Below are 21,485 nucleotides of genomic sequence, written 5' to 3' on the forward strand. Positions count from 1 at the left end.
TATCAGCTGGCGTAGTATGATATTTGTTCTCTCTTTAGTGATCCTGATGTATATTACAATTAAAACAAGCATGGTAAGTGGATTGTTATTCTTGGAGTGAAGTTGAATAATGATTAGGGATGCCAAAATAAACTCGGGGTTGGCTTGGCAAGCACGGAGCTTTAGCTTTGTTTAAACGTTTGATTTTAATTTTAAGCTGAGCTTAATCCGGAGTCTGCTCGATAGGCTTGGCTTAAATATTATATATATATGCAGCTTGAATAATATGTTTGGTTCATTCTAACTTGGAAATAGCCTAGTTTCATATTTGGGCTCATCTCAAGCTCTGTCCGGCCGAGCCTAATCCCAAACTATGCTTAAAATCGATTTCAAGCCGAGCTAAGCTCGTTTACATCCCTAATAATGACCATGATAATCCATAATAAAGTATATCAAATATGATTAAGTTGTATTCTACCTAAATACAAGCACACACCGGGGCATTATGGCAGGCAAATTGCATGATTACATCTTGCTCGCCTTGACAGTTAGTAGTTTCTAAAATATTTTATAAATGTGTTGTGTATCAAATAAGTTCCTTCACAATCCAAGTCACTAAACTGGGTTCATTAATCATTTGGATGCAAAAACATATTGAATATATTCCAAAGACAGTCCACCTTGAAATGAGACCAAAACATAGGAATAGAACGAAGTCTAATCGCTTCTGAGAGTTGTTAAGTAGCTTCATAGCAATCTGAGCTTGGACCTATAAAAATTGTGGGAAAATTTCAACAGGATTGGGGGTCCAAATCATAACTTCAGCGCCAGTAGTATCGCCCCCTTTCTCCTCCCCTCCACTCGAAACTTAGGAAGAAGAAAAGAATCAGCAGTCTATAGATGGAAGGGGACATTCTCCCAGTAATATTAGCTTTCAAAAGAAAAGTGTTCCATTTATTGCCATGGTGGCCGGACTTCAAAAGCATCAATGGACAAGGGAAATGGGTTCTTTTATCAGACACGGATCCCAAGTTCGGACAATCCCACAAGCTTCTTTTCTAGCTTTCGTCTTTGATCTTTCAGTTCAGAAGCCATAGAAGCCACCTGAAAGAGACAAACATTAGGGGTAGAAATGCAGGGAAGATATTTTATGTGAATGAATGAATCACACTTGCCTCAGCTCGAAGCTCCAATGACTTTCTGCCAGGGATCGTCCGTAATTGATGCATTAAATCTACAATGTTTTCCCCAAATATTAATGAAGTCGGTACAAAAAGATCAACCAAGAAGCCAAGAAATACAAGCACTATAAAATACTCATTAAAGTTCAAGCTACCACAAGGTTGTTTTGTCTAACCATAAGTTTGATGTGAAAATCTCTAGACATTGTCAAGCCAAAAGAACATGGGGTCAATGTGAAGACCAAGCAAACAAGATTTTTCAAAACAAGCAAGTGAACTGAAAAGGAACAAGTACCTGCAGAGGTGGATTCGACCTTGTAGATGGAATTAACAAGCCGCTGGATTTCAAGTCCAGATGATCTGCAGAAATGTTTTCAACAATCAGCACTGGCATCCATTTACCATAAAGCCGAGAGAAAAATGAGACAGCTTAGCTCATCCAACCAAAAGAGTGGACAGGATTATTTGCAGATTACCTCATATTAGTGAGTCCCCGCTGCAAATGTTCTTCAGCAAACCCTGCTCTCACACGCGCATTCTTACCGTGTTTCTTCAGCATTTCAACAGAATCAGTGAACTCTTTCAAACTTGATTCAGCTTCAGAAAGAAGCTGCTGTATAATTACAACCAAAAAAAAAAAAAAATGTTTGATAAGTGCCTCAATAGAAGTGATACTAAGGAATCATGATGCATAATAGAGTCAAATGATATTAGTTGGAAGATGAAGCATGCATTGCAGTCATATTACAAATTAAACATACTCTGAAAAAGGAGAAGAATAGTGAAGAGACAAAACACAAACTTCTGGAACAATATGAAAGGACAGATACAATTGAATGAAAGGTTTGAAATTTGGTTTGCAGGATTACCCTTCTCATTTTATAATATGGTTTGAAGTTTAGAGAGGCAAGGGAACTGCAATGTGATGGTTACAAACTTTGGGGAAAAAAAATGTCATTCAGAAGGCATCATGATGAAGGCCTCAATATTCTAGAATTATATCTGACATGGTCAGATCTTCCAGTTGATCTTTATTACATATTACTATATTACTATATTACTATATTTCATGCATACAAGTTTTCAGTTAGTATCACCAGTAAACAAGGGCTAGACACTAGATATTAAAGTAACAATCAAGGCTTAGGAATCCAGTCTCTCTGTATATTTTCACAAAGTCGTGCCATTGAGGGCTGGAGGAATCCAAGGTTTTTCTAGATAATAGATACACAACAAAGTAAAAGAATAAACTACAAACTAGTGCCTGTACCTAGGAACATTTGTAGCACGGACCAAATGCAACAGTGCTGATCTTGCAACCAAAACAGCACAGGATCAATAGAATCACAATATAGGAGTGTTATATGAAACATTCAGCCTGATTTACAATTAACACACACAAGAACTTATGAAAATTAATTTTCTATAAAATATGATGATCAAGATACAAAATATGGAAAATTACCTCTCCAAAAGAGAAAAATCAGGTAATAAACATCAAACAGAGAATATGATATTTGTTCATTTAAGGAAAGTTACCTTCTCAGTTTTAAAGCGCCCTAAAGTATGACGGAGCAAAAATCGTCTAGGCCCTGAACCCACACAGAAAGAAAACATAAACATATGTATACACAACGGGAAGGGACACCGGAAACAATAAAGACATAAAAACAATGTTTTATTTCCTGGCCATGCTCTTCTACAGGTTTGAAGCAATTGAAATATTCAATAGATTTCTGATGCATCTAAAAGTTCTAGAGAAATCATATTTACATTAACATGCAATTGTAGCTTGATTTCTCTTTACAGGTGACAAACCCACTACTAGTGATATCTTTAAGGATGCATAATATGCAATTCACATTCTACCTGCAACACTAATCAACATAACTCACCTGTTATCCTCCACAGTTTGTTGTTTGGTGCATATGTAGAAAAACTAGAAACTTTGCTCAGGCACAGTGGTAGTCCTTTTGTAGTAAGATCTTTTGCTTTCTGCCTTTCCCTTCTTTATTTTGGTTAAATTTATAGGTTATAGTGGGCTTGCAAGACAGGCCATCCCACCACATTACAACTCTCGTTCAATAGGAAAACTGGAAAACCTTTGGGGATGGAATAATTTATGGTTCAGAACAGAAAAGGTAGAGATGACCGCGTCAAGCCTTTTCTTCTTCTTCTTTTTTTCTTTTTTACAATAATGGCATGAAGATTATGACTCAGAAAAACTTTCCAAAGATACACTACTGACCAGTAGGTAAATAGTACACAATATTTAGTTATGATAAACCATACCTCGCATGAGGATGATTCCTGCTCCTACAGCAAATCCACAAGCCTCAACAGGGTGTTCGCATGCAAGCAATATCTTATCTGAAAAGATAAAGAATTGAAAAGTGTTATTAACAATTAACAATAGAAAAATTCTGATCAGGAAACACATAAAATTAACACTGAGGATGTTGAAGACTTGAAGCACTCTCAAGTTTAGGAATAATAACGAGATGAGTATTTGCCTATTTGGTCATATTGCATGAGAATATGTTTCCTTTAGATGGAAGTTATTCACCTTTCACCTTCTCAACGACAGCATCTTCATAAACTCTGTACTGTGACCTCACTGTTGGCACTAAATTCTGTTGGACAGAAAAGTAGTTAGCGTTCAAGATATGTCATCAGAAAGTTGATGCTTACTGACTCAGGAATTAATGCGGTAGTTAGAAAAGTTACAACATAACATTTATGCATTTGTCCATCCATATGTATGTCAAAATTTAACCATATAACAAACCTACACTACTCCTACTATATTGTTAACAGGCTTAAAGTTCAGTCGCATCACCAAATCCATCTGGAAAAGGAACTTGCGCTCTTATGCCATGTTCTCTTTCTTCACTTTACAAGTGACATTAAACAATGAACGCAACCCTTGCAAAAATGTTCCCAAAGAAACTTTTAGAAGGAGAGGTTGTCATCCATCGCTCCTATCAAATACCTTATTCTATATTATTATTATTATTATTATTTTTACTTTCTCCTGAGATTTAATATTTGCAAATATTAATGAGAATTTCTCATAATTATTGCAATGATATGAATACACCATCTTTATCAAGCTTCAGATAAAAATATGAAAATTGTCCTCATGGTTCACCTTTTCTATTGTGCACTTCAAAGTCTATCATTAATTGGACGATGCGGAAAGTGTCAAACTTGAAGATCGAATAGAGTCGTTTAGAACTTTAGATATGTCAACATTTCAAGGAAGTATTGGAAACAGGTGTTTCAGATCTTCATTGTTCCTTCAACATACCTTTTATCTTCGTAGTAGTTCCTTCTCTTCCCATTCTTTCCTTACTCTGTTAGGCCCATTGCTTATTCTGTATGCAGTTTCGGTATCGCCATTAGCCATTAGTAATTTGTAGCTACTTGAAATTTATAGGGTTTATCTCCAGTTAGTTCGCCATTATCATGTCAATTTAATGTGAAGAAGGACAAGATTTTGGGGAGTATAAATTTTAGAAGAGGTTCTAATTAGTGCATATATAGAATTGCTATAATTGATAGCTCAGGTTAGGTTAGTAATTCCATATATTAATTGGTTAATACTACGGGAGTCAAATCCAACATTTATATATGGATTATGGAACAAATATCTCAAATAGAAACACACCCAAATGCCAAAAGACGAAATTTTACATAAGGAGAACAAAAAGATGAGATTTTGATGGGCGGAGAATACCTGCAGCTTCTGGAGGAGCCAAGAGGCGTCTTCTTGCGGAGATCGCGCGGATCTGAGAGCAATCCATGATTTCTGCCTCCCTTCTTGGCCCGATGAAGGCAAAGGAGAAGAACTAGGGTTAGGAGTGAAATTAGAGGATGCACCCGCCATCATCTCGCGTACTCTATGTCGGTGGCGATGATAGAATCAGAATTCAGAAGACGATCGAGAGCTACCAAGAATCCAAATATGAACGCAAGACAGTGAAGTTCGAGATAGAGGGGGGTTTTATATCTTAGAGAACCCTCGCTAATTTCTGAAAAGGTCCTCGGATTTATCATCTTGCTAAACAAATATGCGCTTTAAACCCCGCGTAGTTTACTATTTGCATATCACACCTTGCTATTTTAGATAATTGCCGATTTCAAAATATCATAATTGTCCTTCTATTCTTTACTAGAGTCGGTCGTTATAGTTAATTTTTATAAATTAACATAATATAAGTAACAAATTATTATTAAAGTTGATAAATATATACAAATGATTAAAATACCTCTTTTTAAGTTTAGGTTATAAAATATTTATCAATAAATCTCATCTCATATAAAATAAGATATGTTTTGTTATATTATGGTATTGGGTATAATATTGAATAGTTTCAAAATTATCTTTAATAATTTATACATAGGTAAGAGAGTCTTTTTCATATCTAAATTATATTTTAATTATGATTAATTAGATTTAACTACTAAAATTGTATTTTTATAAGAGCACAATGATTTCGGACTCAATTATGATATTCTGAAGAATGCATCACTCGTCTATTATTTCACTCTGCAAAACTATTTAATTATTGTTTTATTTACGGAATCCATAAATAGTAGATACAGAATTTATACGTAAAATAATAATAATCCTATGATGTACAGCTGAATTTATATGTAAAATAAACCCTGTTCCAGTTCAGTTTTATAAAAGCAAGACTAAATTTAATCTTCTCCAAAAATCCATCTTCCCAACCACTGCATATATCTTAATATAAGCATAGCTTCATTCAAGGACTGATGAGCCTGGAGATGGAGGTCCATTTCAGTGAAAGATACAGCTGCAGGGGATGTTTTCAAGTGGATCACCACCTAAATCAACATGACAATTGATCTTGCACAGAAACAACCAAGATAAGATCAGCACATGAAGAATGCCAATCTAAAAGAAAAGATACAAGATTATCAATTAAACTTCAACAATTCAAAAAAAACACACAAATAAGCAGCACTGGCAAAAACCTCATTGTATTACTGTTACTATTAATATTACCACCATCTAGACAACTAACAAAAAAAGGGATCTGGAAAGAGCCTAACAAAATTGTCCCTACAAAATTCTGTTTTTCAAATCATCTGATCTCACTTCACTGTCAGGATTTTAATAACAGAAGCAACACCGATTCGGTGCAATGCTACTATCGAATCTCCTGTCTTGCAGAGTTGTAAGGTCTTTGCATGCTCTAAGGCGAATTCAATTGCTTCCTCAGTGGATTCTGTATCAGATGCCTTTGCAGTGGCTCCACTCAGTACTGGAATCAAGCCTCTAACAATAAGGCTGTGCCTTGCGGGAGCCTCATCGCTGCAAGTCCAGTCGAAATTATCCGTCTTTAGCTCAGGAACAACTACTGATAATATCGGCATGGATGGCCTATACTTGGCCACTAGCCTTGCAGTGCTTCCACCCCTGGTGAGAACTAAGATAATTGATGCTTTAGCAGAGTTAGCAGTTCGGACTGCTGATGATGCAAGACTCTCTAATGGGCTCATAGGAACTGGCGCTGCTGCCATAAGTCCTTTAAAGACTGCTCCATAGTCCACATATGACTCTGCCTGCAAGCAAATCTTGGCCATTGTCTGCACTGCTAGCTCTGGATATGCACCTGCAGCAGTCTCTCCACTGAGCATTACACAATCAGTGCCATCCAGGACAGCATTAGCAACATCAGTTGCTTCGGCCCGAGTTGGGCGAGGAGACTTGATCATCGATTCTAACATCTGGGTGGCGGTCACGACAGGCTTCCCTTGTATGTTGCACTTAAAGATCATCACCTTCTGAGCGTAGAAGATCTTCTCGATAGGAATTTCCATCCCTAGATCTCCTCGTGCCACCATGAAGGCATCCGAGTTTGCAAGTATATCATCAAAGTTAGCTACCCCTTCTTGATTCTCAACCTGCGAGTAATGACAACAGTCGCTTAGAACAGGTAAAATTGAGAAAAAATTACTAGAGATTAACTGACCTTGGACATCAGGATGATTGACTTGGCATGGGCACCGAGAAGCTTTCTGACCTCAACAAGATCTGAACCTTTGCGTACAAAGGATAAAGCGATCATGTCAATCTTGTTTGGAACACCCCACTGTAGGATATCTTCCTTGTCCTTCTCTGTAAGTGTAGGTAGATCCACAACGACCCCAGGAAGGTTCACATTCTTCCTCTCACCAAGGACAGCAGAATTTTCGCATCGGCAGCAAACGGTGCCTTGCTCCTTATTGCAGGAAAGCACTGTGAGAGTGATAGTTCCATCGGCACATAGTATTACACTTCCTGGATTTAAATCATTAGCTAACTTTTTGTAGCTCATCGAGATGATATTCTCATCACCCTTTATAGTATAGTCTGTGGATATGGTGATTTCTTGACCCTTTTTCAGCTGGACGGATTTGCTATCTTTCAGAAACCCAGTTCGGATCTCTGGACCCTAAATGCCAAGCCATCCATCGAAAAAATAGAATCAGTGAATTATGCACCCCTAGTTACTGCAAATGCCTCCCCCTCCATGCAAGCATGGAAGACTCAAAGGTGATCCTTGAACTATTAGCAGAAAAACTATGTGCCAAAATAGATATACTGCAAGAAATTTACCACAAGAAAAGATATACTGCAAGAAGTACAATATGCAACCATCATTTCATGCAAATTGAGGCCCCAACTACTCTCTGAATCAGAAGATAAATCCTTTCTAAAACTTCACCTAATAAGGGAGATATTTTAGATTTTTCTTGCACTCATCAACATCATACTGACATGGTGCCCTTCTGCTCAGAGTATTCAAGCAATATCCATATCCTTTAATTTATACTTAACAAATTAAATAGCTGGTACTATCCAAGACGTATCTGACAAGTGTACTTATATAGTTATATGTATAAATATGTGTTGGACAGAGACAAGGATAATAAATTGCGATATGCACTTTTGTTAGCTATACATGGACCAGAAGATTGATTACAACTACTTTCTGTATTCCAGGAGCAAATCATTTTACATTTGACACACATTATTATCTTGCAAATCCAGAGAACAAGTCCAAGTAGAAAAACAAACTAACCTGTCTTACTAGCTAGAATAATCACTGTGCAGAATATGTTCTGTGTTCTACAAGATATATATATGTGTGTGTGTGTGTGTGCGTGCGTGTGTGTGTGTGAAAATAATCTTAAGGAATTAAGGATTTATTATAGAAAATTCAAACATATACAAACATGATAACTGTGAACCAGAAGCATACAAAACTAAGTGGCATAAAGAACTTGTATATCTGTTTGAAAATTGGATTTGCAGAGACAATGACAAAGTCCTTGACTACCCTCCTCTGTCAGAATGCTGTCTCATGCTCTCCATTAGATATCATGCAAGGTCACCCAATCATTTACTGACAAACAGATGCATTTATCTTTTTACACCGAATGCAACAAAAAGAACTAGTTTAGAAATTGTAATACTTTATACACTCGAAAGAAATTTGATTATCAACTTCAATAAGAACCACCAGCCAGAAGATGACGTTCTGTCCAGGTCGAGCCGGTCGGGCTAGAGCAGGTTAGGTCTAATAAACCCGTATCTCTTAAATTTTGAAGGACTATCCAAGTACTTAGCAATTTGTGATGCTATCAGTAAATAATGCATCGAAGTTAGTTGAACGCAATCACGTATATACCTAGGCATGTCCCGGGAATCATTCTTCTGGTCAAAAAGAAGGAAAGCGGATGCAATAATTTATACCATCTTAAAGATAGCATGCAACTTCAGTGATTTGAGGAGCAACTACACGACGACCATTAAAGATTCTACGAATAAATCTGCTAAAAAAGATCAAAGAGAAAACTTTCCTTCGAAAATCATCACACAGTAGCAAAAGGGACAAAAATTAAATAAACATACTATAATAAAGCTTGAACAAAGAAACAAATTGAAGGCACACAAGCAAAATAATAAAAGAAACAGAAACAGGAGACCCCAGAGAAAGAAACGAGAAAAAAAGAAAGAAACATTCGCCTATTCAACCCATTAAACAAACTCAAGGAAGAGGAAAAAAAGAACAACCTTGGTATCTAACATCACGGCGCTGAGGATCCCGGTGTTCTCCATTGCGGCCCGGAGATTGTCTAGGGTTTCTTGGTGGTACTCGTGAGACCCATGCGAGAAGTTGAACCGCGCCACGTTCATCCCAGCCCTAAGAAGCTTCTCAATCATTTCCACTGACCTCGACGCCGGCCCAAGAGTGCACACGATCTTGGTCTTTGGCCTCTGTTTCACTTCCTCCATCGCCATTGCAACTCCTTTCAATCCAAAACCCTATGCAAAGGATCGAGGAAACCAGTACCGATCGAAAGAGAAAACCCTAACGAGATAAACCAACAAAGATTTCGGCCGGAGAAGAAGAAGAGAAGGAGAAAAGAGTTGCCTTTGCGTTGGATATTAGAAACCGCGAGGATTTTATAATGTTATAGCGGGTTGCGTTAACATGCTCCTGCGGAGAAGCGTAAGTTCGGGGCTCTGTAGATTCGATGGAGGGCTACGAACCGTCGAAATTTTGGGATTGATGGATCTAACGGTTAAAAGAGCGAGTCTGGGTTAGAAGTAGGGTGTCCTGCGGAACAGTAGTACGTGAATACGAGCACGAAATAAGATTGGTTGAACGTGAAGCATGGGTATCGAATAAGATTTCCATTAAGATTTAAAACTTATCTACATATAAATAAACATATATTTATTTAATGAACGTAATTAAAAAAAAAAAATCCAAGGCCAAAACGTGAACAATAACCTTCAATGTGGATATGCTCATATAGAGTGATATACTATGGTCAAGTTGGTGATTCGATTAGCAAGAGCTAATCACCTTCGCAAAAAAAGAAAAAAAAAAGAAAATGAAAAGAAAATTATATTCTCTTATTTAAATTATATTTTTAGGAGAAAATTCGAGAGAAAAAGGGAGAGAAAAATAACATCTAACATCCACTTTTTCTTTTTCCTCTCTAAGAGTGAAGTGAAAAAAGAAATTATGGACTCTATTTTATTATACTATTTACTTGATCTTTTAAAATTCTATTAACAAATTTACTAGCATGTGCTGATTTATTTTAATAATTAAATATCAGATGAAGTGCATGATCTTAAACATGTTATTTTCTTAATATAGTTCTATAATCTCTTTCTCCACTAAGTAGACTGCTTTCCCGAGATTTATTTCTATCCTTTCATTTTAATATGTTTTTCTTGTATACAAAAGCATTCATTTTGAATAGATGCTTCTTTTTAAGGAGAAGTTTATTCTTGGAATATGTGATCATTGGGGGGGAACAAAGAGAAGAAAGGCACAATTGGTGGACAACACCAGTTGTTCCACAGGTGGAGAAGCAGAAAGCAAAGCACCATCTGCGTGAGTTGTAAGTTGAAGGCACATACACCCAGAATAGGTTCAAAGTGGAACCCCAGATTTAGGGTATCAAGAAGAGCATGAGAACCTCCTCATGAACTCTTCATGGCATTGGAAAAAGTTCTACAAAATATCATTCAGAATAATACACTAGTTTAAGATGGAGTAATAAGAATGTTGAAAAGTTCGATGTGTGTCCTTTTTCTTCAGGAGCTAATCTTCTACAAAAATATCATTCAAAATATAAGAGTCCATAAGAGTAGCGGTGTAAGCAAGCTGGCTTAGACTTGGCTCAAAATTAATTTCGAACCTTAAAATTAGGCTCAAGCTCAGCTCAGCTCAACTTGAGTCGAGCCCGAGCAAAACCAGACCGAGTTCAAGCCTAAAATGAGCCTATCAAACCTCATTTAAGCCGAACAAAATCAAGCCAGATCAAGTCCAAGCCGAACCGAAGGAGGAGGAGGAGGAGGAGGCGGGCTGGCGGGGCACCGCGGCTGCTTGCCGCTGCCGAAGGAGGAGGCGGCAGCCGCGGCACTACTGTTGTAGAAGAAGGAGGAAGAGGAGGCGAGACATCGCGGTGGCTTGCCGCTACCGAAAGAGGAGGTAGCAGCCGTGGCACCGTTGTTGTAAAAGAAGGAGGAGGAGACAGCCACAGCACCGTTGCTGCAGAAAAAGGAGGAGGAGGAGGCGGCACACTGCAGCAGAGGACGACGCGGCACCTTTACTGAGCCTATTGAGCCGAGCCTGAGCGAGCCAGCTCCCGCTCAAGCTCGGCTTAGCTCTGACTGAGCTGAGCCCAAACTGCTCATCAAGCTTAGCAGCCCTACCTAAGAGTGTTTTAGAAATATACCTAGGGTGGAAGATGAGAGAATTCAATCCTGCTTTTGTTCAATGCAATCACTCAACTACAGGAGAACAGTGCTCTGCTTTGATGAAAAATAATCAGAATATGGATGATTGAGATATAATACGTTTTGATCACAAAAAGACTTAAATAAGGCATTACAGTAGGTTTGTGATGTTCATCAGTACAAGCATTTCTGTTCCAAGCTTCACAAGTTTGTAATATTGCTTAGTAATCAACCCCTGGGCTGAAACTGCCCTGCTCTCAAGCTTGTTTAATTTTCAGTACTGTTCGAGTAGAATGAGTTAGAGACTTAGAGCTCAGCATGAGTTGAGAGCCAGGATTAAGCTATTCATCCAGTTTCTGCTGCAATTTCCTGTCATATCCACCAGAATTTGCTATAAATCAAACTGCAAGAAGGAAGGGCAATGGTGCACAGAAAGAGTACCTTTTCTTCTAGATGAAGCACAAGAGTTGATAGTAATAAATTAATAATAGCTACACGTCTCATGTTGGAAATCCTGGCATTTGTTTGGTTCATCAGCACCAGTTGACTAGTTGAGTTCATTAATATCAAACCACATTTAAGTCTATCCTGCATACGAATGTGGAATATTGAGAACCAGGAAATATCATTTAAAACTGGCGCAACCATGGCTGATGAGATGACAACCATCAAACAGTGTAAGATCTTCTACTTAGCAAAATATTATATAGAATTCTGAATATCCACCATGAGATGCATATGGATCCAAGATATGTTTGATGAGCCTAAAGATAGTACGAACGATCAAGTTTGGAGAAAATGCATGTTAGTTTATTACTTTATTGTTGATATTGAACAAATGTTGACCTAGATAACATTCAGTTGTAGGTAAGCCTTCTGTACTTATTATAATTCTCTTTTTCATTTCTTCTCTTCAAGTTTCAGACTGAAAGTTGCTTCAACTTGTTGAGCCAATCCGATGAAAGATTTCTAGACTCAATGGCCATCAAGATGTAATCTGTTATATGAATGAATTCCTGACTATGTGTCACTAAAATATTCGGCCACTCTAGCTGTAGAATTACAAGCACCATAATTGGATCAAACCAACTAGGTGGTGAACATGAGTATTGGATTCTAATGACTCCACAAGATAAAAGGAGGACGCAAAATCAATTTAAAACTCTAGAAAGAGCAATAGATATAGGATATTCTTCTATTCTAGTCTGATTACTTTAGCACAAGAACAAGACTTGAATGTGTGCGGCAGTAGAGAACATGAATATTGCATGACAAAACATTGGTTGAGAATAATTTTGTTATGATCCATAATAATGTTAATTGCAATAGGTTCAACCAACAGCAGCATGAGCATTTAAAGTATTTTGCTGCTTAGAATTTATACAAGCACCATCCATCACAAGCCCAGACATCTCCCATTAAACCTACTGTTCATCTGGACTTCGCAAGCAAGGCCAGGTCTACAAATTATCCTTTCGGCCTCAGAAATGGGGCTTGACTCTACAAAGTGAGACTCAGATCAAACTGCTTTTTAGGCCCACATCTCATTCTTTGGCAGGATGATTCTTCACATCTAGCTGAGTTGTGTGTGCATGTGTGAGAAAGAGTTACTGCCAAGATAACAATACCTTATAAAAAAGAGTGGGATAAGGGGAAAAAAAATGTTATTCTTTCCCATAAAAGTGTGGGAATATATCTTTGTTATATTTATAATTCCATTCATTTGGCTGAGATTGCATGTTGACATAAGCCATAATGACTACTTTGGAGAATAAACCATGCGATAAGAGCACTTAACAATTGGATGCAATCTTCAGAAAAGCTATTCTATGGCCAGCAAACATATTCTCCTAGGTATTGATGAGGCAAATTTTATAATGGAAGGAGAATCATTCTGCATGATAGCCTACCTACGTCAAAGAATCCAATTACAATTAGACATGATACATATGCAGCAATTGTCTCACTTGAAATGGTGAACAACGTATGGTTACCACATACCAGTTACATGTCACCGTTTTTTCTCTGTTAGTGATGTCTGAAAACATTTAAAAGGAGAAATTAGTACTTATTCCACAAGCAATACCTTAATAAAAAAAAAAACTCCAAGTATAAAAACTAGCATCCTAAATGTATTGTTCTCATTAAAAGAAAAAAAGTCAGTAGATAATTGATTGATATCATACTCCTCAACATGGATAATGAAGTTGCAGAGATTTTGCATAACAAGAGGGGATAACTAGTGACCAACAGAGAGTACAAAAAACAGAGTATCTCAATATACCATTATGGACAAGAGTACGGAGTTCTATTAAAACTTAAAAAAGTTCAATACCTGTGTGAGTTATTTAATTTTAGACAATAAGCATAATTAAAAAGTGATGAAAGAAGTATACGTAAGAATGATGTCATCATTAATCTGTCTTTGCAATTCTTGCCTTAGTCTTGTGTCAGCTTCACGCTTGAGATATCGAACCATCCTGCAGAATAATTAGTTGATGATATAAAGCTTGCCCACAATTGAGCACTACCTTCAACTAATGAATGCAACAGTTAATAGCCACATGCAAGAAATAGCTTTCAAGCATCTGGATTTCTGTGTAATTTGGTGAAGGAAAATAAAGTAACAAGAGATCAATGACCTTTAAATGTGGAAAATAAAACATTCCCTTCAGTTCCCTTTTTTATTTTTTCTCCCTGTGGAAAAAAAGTTGGCATTAAAGCATCAGCTTCATGCAGATAGATAGCCTCTGAGTTCCCCATCTGCTTTTCTTTCTTGATAGTTGAATAAGTGCCAAACTTAACAGAGGAGACAAAAGGGAATGATATGCTTATTCCGTATTCCAGTAACTTGCTTTCAAACAGTCCAAGGAGGCATCACATATAGATGGCATGGGTTCTTTCTTTTTCTGAAAAAGCTATAAGCAATTCTGCTTCTGAATGCAGCAGTCAAATGGAATTTTAAACTCTGTCCTTCTACCAACTTTAAACTTATACCGGTTGGAATAACTTCAGCTATATCTCACCTTCTAAGGAATAAGGTCTTCACGTGCAATGGGCCCGCAATGAGTTCTAATGAACAGTGCAGGTATCAGGAAATTCTCAAATTCTGAAGACAGTATTCAGCAGAGCTTGAGGACTTCAGGTCAGAAAGTTCCCCCAAGCATAAGATTCCTTCTTTTTCCTACATGGACAGATATATTAAGATGTAGAGGCTTCCCTTTATCCTCTTGCCATGTGACAAGTGAAAGCAGTGCCAAGTAAAGTTGCTAGTGCAGAATCAGAATGGAGTCTGGCCTCAGAATGGATGAAATAAAGTTGTAGCACTGGGTCCACATGTACGCAAAGAAAGAAGGATAATATCTCTTTTGAGTTGCTGTTAAGATTGGATCGAGTTTGAGCATTCATTCCAATGATTCCAAATTCCTCCACATTTCCATATAAGCTGGTTCTCTGCAACACTTCCTCACCATCATGAGAAGCAGGAGCTGAAGCTCAGTTCCCACAGAACAGGAACATTTGGATATATGATCGGCAAGTCTCATCTTTCCCGAAATAGTGGAACTGACAAAGCTGGAGCAAATCAGGCTGTCAGAATTTTAGTAAATGGATAATAGGACCTAAAGAAAGGAAGCTGAAAGAGGTAAGTACCAAGTGGATTCTCATGGTTTTTATTCTTCTTTTTTTTTCAAACTCTTTTCAAGTTGATCATAATTTGAAGCCTTTCCATACACAGAAGATGTATCATCACCATCATCATAGCCAAAACAACCTTCTTTCTTCCCGTTCAACCTTCTCTGCGGAGAGGCAATTACTTTTGCAAAGCGGAAATGCTCCAGGGGAGGCAGGACTAGTTCTCTCTACTGATGCAAAGCCTAGATTAAAATGGACAACAGAGCTCCATGAGCGTTTCGTAGAGGCAGTAAATCAACTCGGCGGAGCAGATAGTAAGTGTAATGATGTATAACTCAGCATTTTCTATAAGATATATGCAAAGGTATCAGCTAATATTAAACATCCTCATGCAGAAGCTACACCAAAATCAGTCATGAGGCTCATGGGCATTCCAGGACTAACTTTGTATCACCTTAAAAGCCATCTTCAGGTATTAATGAAATACAATTCTAGCCTGATTTATGCAAGCTTAAAATAGAAACTAAGTTGGCCTTTCTGATTCCTAGAAATACAGGCTTAGTAAGAATCTTCAAGCACAAGCTATTACTGGAAATATGAAAAATGGTAAGAGTAGTTCCATTTAAGTTCAAACTAGATTTTGAAAAAAGGTAAAGATTACAAATATACTTTATGTGCCGGTTACAGGTTGCACTTTGACAACAAATAGAACAACTGAAGCCAATGGATCATCAACGAGCCACTTGAACATCGCAAACCAGACAGACAAGTAAGAAACAGCAAAACTATGCCCCATCATTGCGCCATGGTATAATTTACTAATGACATGCTCATTTCAGAACCATGCAGATAAGTGAAGCGCTACAAATGCAAATTGAAGTGCAGAGGCAACTGCATGAACAGTTAGAGGTACCTAATAGAGCTCAATGTTAATATTGTTTAAGAAATTTGGTTTTTCATATTCATATATCCTTGGAAAGATATTAGAAGCTGAACAAAGTATGACATTCTTTTCTTGGGAAATATCATGCTAAAAATAAAGATCAAAGAGTCAGGAGTGCACTAATTTAAGATGCCAATAATATCTAGTAGTGACTGGTCAAATAGAAGTAAGAAATGAAATTAAAAGGTTAAAAGTTCACTTGTGAATTACTTGTATAGTTGAATAAAAAAGATGTTACAGGGAAATGCATAGATTTCCTAGAAAGAAGCAGCCATTCACCAAATTTTCAGATACTGATTACCTTGTATTTTTACCAAACAATATCACTGAGTTCTACTATTTCTGGACTGAATATTTTAATCTTAGAGTTCCGACTAAAAGATTGACAATATGAATTCAGTGAAGGCACCATTTTTTTTAAATTTTGTCAAGAAGAACAAAGTCATAAACGATCGTTAAGGTTCTGAAAAGTTACAGGTTACAATGAAAAATATTCTTATTACAACATCATATTTAAAGAAATGTTTAAATAATGTTCTAAGTGAAGATTATTCTGTTGGATTGGGTTTAGGTGCAGAGGCACTTACAACTCCGAATAGAAGCACAAGGGAAGTACCTACAATCAGTGCTGGAGAAGGCTCAAGACACTCTTGCAAAGCAAAACTTTGGTTCTGCCGGGCTAGAAGCTGCCAAACTGCAACTGTCTGATCTGGTATCAAAAGTCTCAACAGAATGTCTGCAAAACACATTTCCTAATTTTGAAGAGACTCATGCCTCACATACCCTACAAGGAAAGACAGCACAACTTGGTGATGGTTCAGTTGATAGCTGCTTGACCTCATGCGAAGGATTGCAAAAGGAACAAGACATATATATACACTGCAAACAACAAATGCATTTCAGGCTTGAGCAGACTCAACCTGAACTTTTCAGAGATTCAGATGAGCAGAAGCTTTTTTGTTCATCCATAGTGAGAGATCCAGACATGACAGATTACCAAATCCAGAAAGACTCTGGGATACTATCGATCGGCCTTAAGGCTCAAAAAGGGAAAGGAGTTAGAAGTAACATATTCGAGAAACTACAACACGAAAGAGATGGTGAGAATTTATTTCTTGATCAACCAAACAGCAGAAGACCTTCGAGCCAACAAGAAAGAAGGCTGCAATCAGAGAGCTTTGGGCTGCCATTTCTGACAACAAAACTAGATCTGAATGCCACTGATAAGGATGATACAGCTGAAAATTGCAAAAATTTTGACCTGAATGGCTTCAGCTGGACCTAAAAATATAAAGAAAAAGGCTCTTCTGCGAAGGATCACACCAGCTGCATGATCATCACTATATCATCTACATGGCAAGCAACAAAATCTATCTTATCGGCCATCAAAGTTCACTACAATAAATTTCTCTCACCAGTCATGTAAGAACGAGTATCAGGATAACATGGCAGCGACGATATGTTCAATGATTTTCTCCATATTGACACCATAACCATGTATTATATTAGAAACAAGCAGGAGAATGATATTTGACCTAGTTTTGCATAGCAAAATTGCAATTCGCCACATTACTGAATTTTAAAACTATTCTAGTTTGTGCTTAACACCACCATCACCATCACCAACAACAATAACAATGAGAGAACGAAAGGAGAGAGAAAGATCTTCTCACCAATGAAGGTATGAATGAATCTGGCGATCTCAAGTTGGAACACATAACAAAGTGAAAATTGCAAACTTACAAGGGATTATTAAACTAGATTTGCATTGACAGGAAATTTTCTGAACACAAGAATTGCAGAAACCTACCAATCTCAACTCCTAGATAAATAATAAGAATAGGGAATATATAGATCATAATTTCCAATTTCCCAAAGATTGCTTAGAAAACCCTGTAGACATCAAAAATTCTTGATCTTCTACAACCTTCCCTTTGCTTGTTAGAGAACGTAAAATTAAAGAAACAGAGAAGTAAAGAACAGACCAAGACGTCAGAGGATTCATCCGCACGAAGAGAAATTGTTGGTCGAGAAGAATTTTATCCTTTCGCTCCCATTCTTAGTTCTAAATTATCCAGAAACAAAACAGTAACATAATTAATTTGCTTATTTCACTACAATGAACTGTCTGTCCAAGAAATTGGATCCGAAATCCGTACAAATTTCTAGTGAAGGACAACAGTACCTATAAAAAAACAAATGGGTCTTAATTAATTGGTTTTAGTATGAGGAAAAAAGAATCTGACCAATATCCGATTAATATCTCTATCTGTTTCATTCGAATTCGTAATCGTATTCAGAGTAAAAAATATAAATCTGAGTGCGGTCAACTAATATATAATCCGTATCCTATTAGTTTTCACCCTATTTATAGTTTGTTTTCTGAAGGCTTTAGAGTAATCCAATGAGATGCGGATCCAATGACCACTTGATAAGTTATTATTTATCATTGTTTATTCTAAGTGACTAGCTTAGGGTTTTAGGGGTGTAACTGAGCCGAACTTGATTGTGACTATATTTGTGATTAAGTTTGAATTAAAATTAATTTTGAGTTTATATTTGTATTTAAATTTGAATTAAAATTATTTCAATTCAAGTTAATTATGAGCTATTTTTGAACTCGAGCATAAATAAGCTGATTAATAAATAATTTTAAGCCTTAAGCAATACAAGCTAAATTTTAAGCCCGATCAAACTTAAATTAAATTAAGTTTGATTTAGGCTTAAATCGAACTTAAAATAAGATCTAATTCAGAAATATAAACTAATAAAAATTAAAATTTAGAACTAGACTATATAAGATCAGACTACATAACAATCTACTTAAATAAATTTTAAAATATAATAAAATTATAGTATAATATATAGAATATTACTTATTTATAATCATTTCAAACTTTTTCAGTCTTAACAAGCTTATATGATCGAGCATGCTCACAATCAAATTTGATTTAAAATTATTTTTGAGCCTATTTTAAAAAATCAACCTCGGTCGTAACTTAGAATAAAAAAAAAAGAAACTTTGATTAGAATGAATAAAAAATTAGGAAAAATAACTGTACATCTTGTTTCTATTTTTTATTTTATTTCTCCTGTCAAGATAACATTCTACCAAGTCTAGTTGTTCTTAATTGGGAAAAAATTGTGCTCAAATACACTTCCTCCTAGTATGTTTCCCTTTCCATTTTACTTTTACTAAACCAATCTTGTGGTTCACTACTTTGTACAACTGCTCCCTGAGCTTTAGTTGTTACCGAAGGTATTCTTATGGTTTTCTAGAATTACTCTCTTGAGATTGCAAGTTTTTAAATTTTATTTTCTACCATTCAATCTTTGTGATTAGAGAGCAACCACAAAGAATAATTTTAAAAATTAATAATAAATTACATTGATTAATCATACATGTGACAAGAGATTGCAAAGGTTAAGGTTAAAGAAGAAAACAGCAAGTGTACATATGTTTCGATAAGAGTTAGTTCTTTTTATTTGACTGTGATTAGTCTATTAGCTGATAATCTATAAAATAAATAAATAAAAAGATTAAATATATTTAACCTGTTATGTATTTATATATCTAAAATTATTTTATTATCTATACTTACGACTAAAATAAGACTGTTAGTCTTTTGATCTAAATTAAAGAGCGTAACCAAAAAATTTTAAAAATTGAATGGACGATTTAAATTCCCCTCCATTTTTTATTTTTTTATAGACAAAAATATTAGACTCCTCATATATAATTATTCTTTTTTTTATAAAAAATACTCACATATTTTTTCTCTTACTTTATAAATTATGTCGCGTATAGGAAATTTTAAGATTAAATATATAATACCTCTCTATATTTATGCCTAAAATCACTTTACTTCTGTGTACTTAAAAAAGTCTTAAATCAATCCTTAAACTTACGACTAAAGTGAAATCATCAATTTTTTCGTTAAAACTAATGGAGCGTGACCAAATAACCAAAATGTCACTTCGTGTTTTTTAGGCTAAATAGATAGACTTTTAATCTAATTTTTTTTAATCCATATTTATCTTGTTCCTAGACGTGATATAATTATTAAATTTTATAAAATCTAGGTTTAATAAAATTTAGTATATATTTGACACAATCTAGAAAGTAAGATAAGAAAATATGTGGATATTTTTTAAAGAGAAAAAATTGCTTACATACGATGACGAGAGCATTTTTAACTATACAAAATTAAAAAATAGAGGGAATTCAACCCTCTATGTAATTTTTGAAATATTTTGGGTGTGCACAATTAATTTAGATGGATAGTCTCTCTCACTTTAGTCGTAAGTATAGAGACTGATGTAAAATTTTTTAAAATATATAAAAGTAAAGTAATTTTGAGCATACGTGGAGCGATCCCATAAATAATTTATAATAATCTTTTATGATAAAAGTAAAATGGGAGTATAGTTCTAAAGTACTAATGACTGCTTTTAGGTTTGAAGAGGCAACTTTAGAAAAAGAACCCAGTTGAAGCCACAGGAACTTTCAAGATTCTTTTATGAACTAGATTCTAAAAGAACCCTTGGAGAAAGATTAAACGGTATCACTGTCTTTTGCCTTTTACTTGTCCAAGATGATCTTTTCTTTTTCTACCCATTTTTTCCCACCCACAAATCTTCACATTGCCTTTAGATCCAAAGTACACTAACATCCAGATGACTACTACAGCCACTTAAAATCTAGCAACCCATTTAAAAGCACAAGGTTGAAGCTAGACAAAACATGTGGTTCAACACATGCCCACCTTTCTGTATATTGGACCTTAGCTCTTTTTGTCACAATTTTTTTTAAATAATTTAAATATATTTTATCCTTATATACTTACGTCTGTATATAAAACTACTCTTCTAGTAAAAAAAAATCCCATATTTTTTTTCCCGAAAGAAGGTCTGTGGACAGAAAAAAAGTCTTAGATTAGTCCTAGATTAGTCTCTAACTTTCTTATCCAACTTAATTTAAAATATATAAATTACTAAAATACTCCTTACTTTAACTCCTTCTGTTCTCTGTACCATCACCACTTCACCAGAAACCACCCGTCGGTCTCTCTCCTCCCTCTCCCTCTCCGTCTCCCTAATGGGAGGAAAGAGGAAGGAGGAAGGTGGTGAGAAGAATGAGATTGGAGAGAGGTGAGAAAAAAAGAGATTTTTTTCCTTTATTGTCAAGAGTATTTTGGTCCATAAAATAGAAAAAATTGAACATGTAAAATTCTATTACAAGATCTAAATAAATTTTTTCCATACCACTTCCTTTAAAAAGAGCATTTTAGTAAATTTGGTTACTACCGGGTTAGGTCAAGAAATGTCTTAGGGGTGTTTTTATAATTTCGTTCATAGATTTATCATCAGTATTATGGAAAAATAAATAAATCACAAATAGCTTAAATACAGGATGCCAATCATAAAAATTCACCAAAATGTAGGGTTTTACATTAAAAATAAAATAAAA

The 21,485-nt window shown here is 35.7% G+C and overlaps 3 protein-coding genes and 1 long non-coding RNA gene across 13 annotated transcripts; 1 reads left to right on the plus strand and 3 right to left on the minus strand.

Annotated features, from left to right (window-relative positions):
- Window positions 1–578: 578 nt before the first annotated feature.
- On the minus strand, window positions 579–5,171 carry LOC140776709 (RGS1-HXK1-interacting protein 1). 2 transcript variants are annotated; one of them, XM_073120522.1, is made up of 8 exons: window positions 4,900–5,171; window positions 3,727–3,793; window positions 3,453–3,530; window positions 2,700–2,752; window positions 1,637–1,770; window positions 1,456–1,520; window positions 1,155–1,213; window positions 579–1,083 (listed from the first exon to the last, which is right to left on the minus strand). In XM_073120522.1, the coding sequence occupies exons 1-8, from the start codon at window positions 5,050–5,052 to the stop codon at window positions 994–996; spliced, it is 699 nt and encodes a 232-aa protein (XP_072976623.1). In that variant the 5' UTR covers window positions 5,053–5,171; the 3' UTR covers window positions 579–993. The 2 variants fall into 2 exon arrangements, with proteins under 2 accessions (XP_072976623.1, XP_072976622.1); XM_073120521.1 differs by having other exon boundaries at window positions 1,637–1,773.
- Window positions 5,172–6,110: 939 nt separating this feature from the next.
- Window positions 6,111–9,611, minus strand: LOC140776133 (pyruvate kinase, cytosolic isozyme-like). Its single transcript, XM_073119720.1, has 3 exons — window positions 9,253–9,611; window positions 7,166–7,627; window positions 6,111–7,097 (listed from the first exon to the last, which is right to left on the minus strand). The coding sequence occupies exons 1-3, from the start codon at window positions 9,478–9,480 to the stop codon at window positions 6,285–6,287; spliced, it is 1,503 nt and encodes a 500-aa protein (XP_072975821.1). The 5' UTR covers window positions 9,481–9,611; the 3' UTR covers window positions 6,111–6,284.
- A 1,918-nt stretch (window positions 9,612–11,529) lies between these two features.
- On the minus strand, window positions 11,530–18,217 carry LOC140776347 (uncharacterized). Of its 8 annotated transcripts, XR_012106869.1 has the most exons (9): window positions 18,001–18,212; window positions 16,632–16,799; window positions 15,091–15,314; window positions 14,466–15,012; window positions 14,082–14,136; window positions 13,836–13,919; window positions 13,441–13,477; window positions 11,881–12,027; window positions 11,530–11,808 (listed from the first exon to the last, which is right to left on the minus strand). It is a non-coding gene; the product is annotated as an uncharacterized lncRNA (long non-coding RNA). The 8 variants fall into 8 exon arrangements; XR_012106870.1 differs by having other exon boundaries at window positions 14,082–15,012; window positions 16,603–16,799; window positions 18,001–18,217; XR_012106867.1 differs by having other exon boundaries at window positions 13,350–13,477; window positions 14,082–15,012; window positions 18,001–18,215.
- LOC140776346 (myb-related protein 2-like) lies at window positions 14,942–17,993 on the plus strand. 2 transcript variants are annotated; one of them, XM_073120010.1, is made up of 7 exons: window positions 14,942–15,082; window positions 15,176–15,386; window positions 15,468–15,544; window positions 15,621–15,678; window positions 15,760–15,841; window positions 15,912–15,981; window positions 16,587–17,993. In XM_073120010.1, the coding sequence occupies exons 2-7, from the start codon at window positions 15,179–15,181 to the stop codon at window positions 17,298–17,300; spliced, it is 1,209 nt and encodes a 402-aa protein (XP_072976111.1). In that variant the 5' UTR covers window positions 14,942–15,082; window positions 15,176–15,178; the 3' UTR covers window positions 17,301–17,993. The 2 variants fall into 2 exon arrangements, with proteins under 2 accessions (XP_072976111.1, XP_072976110.1); XM_073120009.1 differs by lacking the exon at window positions 14,942–15,082 and having other exon boundaries at window positions 15,104–15,386.
- Window positions 18,218–21,485: the final 3,268 nt, after the last annotated feature.

Source organism: Typha angustifolia, chromosome 14 (genome assembly GCF_048772165.1).
Source record: "Typha angustifolia cultivar Huaian chromosome 14, ASM4877216v1, whole genome shotgun sequence".
NCBI classification, from domain to species: Eukaryota; Viridiplantae; Streptophyta; class Magnoliopsida; order Poales; family Typhaceae; genus Typha; species Typha angustifolia.